Source organism: Rhamphochromis longiceps, linkage group LG9 (assembly GCF_057381845.1).
Source record: "Rhamphochromis longiceps isolate RC_006_pf linkage group LG9, R_longiceps_female_GT1.1, whole genome shotgun sequence".
Taxonomy (NCBI): Eukaryota; Metazoa; Chordata; class Actinopteri; order Cichliformes; family Cichlidae; genus Rhamphochromis; species Rhamphochromis longiceps.
This window is the reverse complement of record NC_140565.1, coordinates 34,920,466-34,925,714: the sequence shown is the minus strand read 5'-3', so window position 1 is coordinate 34,925,714 and position 5,249 is coordinate 34,920,466. Positions and strand designations below refer to the sequence as shown.

Sequence of the window (5,249 nt, the reverse complement as noted above, 5' to 3'; positions counted from 1 at the left end):
ACTCCCCCGGTACAACATCGCCTGCCGGCAAAGACATCGCAGACATCCTGGAGTCAATCGACAAGCGATTGTCCAGTTTCGATGCGAGGCTGTCCCTGGTGGAGATTTTACACCGGGAATTTAAATCTCTGAGAGAATCCCTGGAATTCAGCCAGCAGCAGGTGGAAACGCTTGCCGCTGAAAATGCCACGCTACGGGAGTCGGTCAAATCTCTCACCGATAACGTGACCCAGCTAAACATTGAAAATAAAAAAATAAAAGAGTCCGTTATCGATCTACAAGCCCGTAGCATGAGAGATAATCTTGTGTTTTCTGGTATTCCAGAAACTGCCGGAGAGGACGCAGAGGCAACGGTGAAAAGCTTCATTAAAATCCACCTGAAGCTGCCGGAGGACACCGTAAAGAACATCGACTTCGATAGAGTACATCGCTTGGGGGGCGCGCGGTCACGGACCGGGAGACCACGGCCTATTGTGGCCAAATTCGGTCAATTCAAACAGAAGGAACAGGTGAAGAGTCGCGGCAGAGAGCTGAAAGGAACGGACTTCAGCGTGAACGACCAGTTCCCCAAAGAGATCCTGGAACGACGCAAGGTTCTGTTCCCAGTTCGACGTAGCTTCATCCAGAAAGGCTCCCGTGCTGTCATCGCCGTGGACCGGCTCTACGTGGACGGACAGCTCTACCGCGACCCCGGCACCACACCGTGGTTATATTGACTGCACTCCAGATAAGAACCCGCTACACTCGTTTCTTATTCATTCACACTTTCTCTTTTAACATGGGTTTAACCTAGTAATATCAATATGATGTCATAGCAGATTAGGGCTGGGTATCGTCACTGATTTCTAGAATCGATTCGATTCCGATTCACAAGGTCCCGAATCGATTCGATCCACGATTCGATTCGATTCGATTCGATTTTGAATCAGTCCGAAATATTATTATATGAACCATAATACCCATATGGAAAAGAAATAGTAAAAACATACATGATTTACTCATGAAAGTGGCCACTTTCTCATTACTTTCATATATTTTTTAGTAAGTATACAAAACATACAAGTTTCATTATATAATTTTTCAAGGGATATATGTGTTTTCACTCTTGTATGCTTTTCATACAAGTTTCATACAAGACAGATAAAAACTTTATAAGATTTATATATATCTTTTCCATATGAGTATATATAAAATTATGATAATTCACCTTGTATATGTACTGTCAAAAGAACCCTCTAAGCCTTGTGAATGAATTACATAAATTTCAAAATTAAGAACAGATACTAAAGCAGTTAAATAATGTAATTTTTAATTAACATTAGTATATATATTTTTTCCATACATACATTTCAAGTGGATCAGGGATCCAGTGCAAATAGAACACATCTTTTGTAAACATCAGTAAAACCTCAGAGAAATAGTTTTGCTGTTAGTGTCTCACACAGCTTTTCTGATATCCACTATTGTGTTTTGGAGACACACAGGATAACACAGCGTGTACAAGTGAACTGACAGAAACTGACCGATCAGAAAATGAAAAACTGCCTTTTAAAATACTTCAAAAAATGAAAACATACTGAACAGTATTGTAAAACCTCTGTGAAACTAATGCAATTTAGCCTTATTTATAACTACCCTCTCACTTCTTTGAGACTGTAAGGTTTTTCTGCAAGAAGAGAAGCTGGTCTACATGTTGTGGAGTCAGGCAGCTCCTTTGTGCGGTAACAATGTCACCAGCAGTTGAAAACACTCGTTCAGAAGGAACACTGGTCCCAGGTATGGAAAGATACTGCTTTGCTTGTAGAGCCAAGAGAGGATATTCCCTTTCATGGTCCCTCCACCAGATCAAAGGATCCTCAGAAAGTGCAACAGGCTCAACGTCCCTGTATCGATTCACTTCTTCCTTTGCCTTCTGAGTTGGTGTTTTCTGTGGTGCTGTGGTTTTTGTTGAGTAGGCTGGCCCAAGGAGAAAAATTAATGCAGAGTCCTTTGACCTCTTAATTGGAGGGGCATAATCCACTTCATCAACACCATCAAGAGAGATGTCAGGGACAGTTTCCTCAGATGTGTCACCATCAGACTGTCGCTGTAGAAAAATGAAAACTTAATTAATAAAGAAATTACTATTTATATTCTAACTCGAGTAGTGCAAAAAAACCAATAATTTTTTGTTTTTGTTTCTGTAACTCACAATAGCTGTGTCCACGTTCTCCAAACCTGCTGCTTCCAACACCAACTGAGAGAATGTGTTGTTACAGGTCTCTTTGGACAAGAATGGCAGGGCCTTAAAGCGAGGATCTAATGCTGATGCAATGTACAGCTTGTCCTTTAGGGCCACATATCTTGAAAAGAGATTTTGCACATTTAACTCAGTTTATTATGTTGGATATACATGTGCATGGTTACATACACTCATGCAAGATCAGAAACATTAATATACGACTTTGTTTCCATAATTTATATATAAACATCTATAGATAGATAGATATAAAATCAAAAGGCCTATTACTAGACAAGAGGGCTTAACTAACATTTTTATAATATATATATTTTTTTTCACTATAATAAGAATTTTCATGTAATACATGCATCCATACAGTTACACTCATTCATGGCATATACACACAATTCATAAACATACCTTGACTTCAAGTTGTCGTATACAGCAGTCTTGAGGTCTTTAATCAGTGAGGAGTCGTGAGAGACACTGATCATCTTCTCCAGCAGCTGTGCATGCAGAGGTGCAATGATGGAAAGGGTCGGGGACTTTTCTTCAGACATAACCAGTGTGGCTGCTTTCAGCGGCTTCAAAGCTTTCACTATATCTTCTCCATCAGTTATGTCAGCCTCTGTAAGACTACAGAGATTACTGTCATTTCTCCTCACTTCAGGTGAGAGTAGAGCTGCAGAGATTGCTGGTTGTTGCTCTAGGAAGCGTTCCAGCATCTCCAATGTGCTGTTCCATCTGGTCACCCCATCATTCACCAGCTTATGGGCAGGTAGATTCAGTATCTTTTGCTTCTCTTTAAGCTTGCGACTTGCAACAGTGCTGCGATGAAAAAAGGATGCTATGCGTCTCACTCGGCCAAGCAGCTGAGCAACAGCTGGAACTTTCAGTCCTGCTTGTGAAGCTAAATTGAGTGTGTGGGCAAAACAACCAATGTGCAACCAGCCCGTTATTTCCACAGCTCGCACCATATTTGCAGCATTGTCAGTTACGATGACTGGATTTTTGTTTGTAAGCTCCCATTCTTCGATTGCTTTGAACATAATTTCAGATAAATTAGCTGCTGTGTGGCTTGCTTCAGTGGTTCTTGTCTGTAAGACATGAGACACAAGTTTCCACTCCTGGTCGATATGGTGTGAGGTGATAGTCAGGTAGTTATCTGTTGCTCTGGATGTCCAGCTGTCACAGGTTATAGCGACTCTCTCTGCTGACTTGAGAGAGGCTGTAACATCGTGTTTCACTTTTTCATACATGTTTGGGATTACCACTTCACTCAAATGTTTGCGTGTTGGTAAAACATAGCGTGGTTCTAGCGTATTAATGAGGTTTTGGAAGCCATCATTTTCAACAACGCTGTATGGACGTATAGCTTTACATATGAAAGTTGCCACAGACTGGGTTATCTTTTGGGCACGTGGAGAAGTGGATTCAAACTTCACTGCAAATGCCTTTTCGAGTGAGCGTTGCTTGGTGTCGGCCGTTTTTGCTAGCAGGATATCTGGATGATGCCTCGTTAAATGATTTCTGAGATTTGTGGTATTTCCACAGTGCTTTACCTCCATTTTGCACATCTTACATACGGCTTTGCTTTTGTCCGGCTCTTCACTGTCTTCACAGTTCTTAAATCCAAAGTGTTGCCAGACATCTGCCTTTAGGCTCGGTGGCACATTCCCGGGAGTAGCCATGATGGTTCATGCGTCCAGGTCACTTAACTCTCGCGTGATTTCCTCATGTTAACCGCTTGCAAGTTTCATACGGGGCAAACTACATATGTATAAAAAAAATCGATTTCAGGATTTAATGAATCGATATCGTTTTATTCCAGTTAGAATCGAATTTAATCAATGAATCGATTTTTTAAACCCACCCCTATAGCAGATATAACACCGTCACCCTCCGTCATTGCTTTAATTGGAATGTTTCCGTTTCGTTTCTTTTTTGTTGTTGTTGCTCACAGTTCATGTGGTTTCTTTCTTTCTCTTGTCTTTCACTGCTGTGGTCACCTACTTCCCCAACTTAGACATTCACATTATTCACACTCTCATTACACATACATATAGGATCTTGGGGGTGGGCACAATCACGGAGTCCAAATTACCATCAGGGTGTACACCTCACCCCTGGCGTCGTTGCCCACCTCTCAATTTTAAATACACTTAGACATTAAGGGCTATCAGGAGGGACTATGCGCTTACCTGCTGCTCCTTGGCAGGTAGCTCCATGCCCTCCTGGGTTTTAATTGCACCTTAGAACACACATGCATCAACACTACAATGAGCGGGTGGAGGGAGGTTTGGAGTCTTCTCCCACCCCCGTTCTCTGCGGCCTGCTGGAGCGGGAGGGCTAGGAGGAGTTGGCCGTCCGACTGCGGTCTGGGGTGTGGGGCCTCCCTGCTGCTACGGAGTCGGGGTGGTCTGCCTCTCCCCACCGCAGGGAAAAGGGTAACACCACCTGGGTCTGGGTGCAGTTCCCCCCTCCAGGGGCAAGGGTACCTAGACCCAGTTTGTAGAGTACGCTTGGGGAGTGTGATCGTGTGTACAGCGTCTCTTTATGTCTGTCTCCACGTTGGTTGAGTGTGGAGTAAGTGCACATGAGAGCATGAGGGTGGGAATGGATGTTTGTGTCTGTGTGTGCCTGTATGTCTGTGTCTATATGTCAGGTTGGGTATCAGACGCCACCTCTCTGGGGACACCTCAGGCCCTCCAAGGTTTGGAGGCCTATCTCCACCCACCACCACTTCCCCTGCCGGTGGCGGACTCCCTCGGGTGTCGGTGCGTTGGTGGTTCTTTGTGTCTGGGGGTGGGCGTCCAGGTACACACCGGCTCACTCCTTGGTGGCCGCTTATCGGGGCCTGGAGCCTGGGGCTCGCTCGGGCCCCTTCGGGGGTGGGGTGCCCCCGGCCTCTCGGCCTGGGGCTCGGTCACTCAGGCACAGCTGGGGGCCGGCGGAGCTCATGGGCGCGTCACTGCAACTCCCCCTGGCTTCTGCTCCGCGGCTGCTGAGTGAACCCTCATCTGGGACT

The 5,249-nt window shown here is 44.6% G+C and overlaps 1 protein-coding gene across 1 annotated transcript; it reads right to left on the bottom strand.

Moving 5' to 3' along the window:
- Window positions 1-1,639: 1,639 nt before the first annotated feature.
- On the bottom strand, window positions 1,640-4,959 carry LOC146662760 (E3 SUMO-protein ligase ZBED1-like). Its single transcript, XM_085419345.1, has 3 exons — window positions 2,642-4,959; window positions 2,192-2,342; window positions 1,640-2,086 (listed from the first exon to the last, which is right to left on the bottom strand). The coding sequence occupies exons 1-3, from the start codon at window positions 3,910-3,912 to the stop codon at window positions 1,640-1,642; spliced, it is 1,869 nt and encodes a 622-aa protein (XP_085275471.1). The 5' UTR covers window positions 3,913-4,959.
- Between the last annotated feature and the right edge of the window lie 290 nt (window positions 4,960-5,249).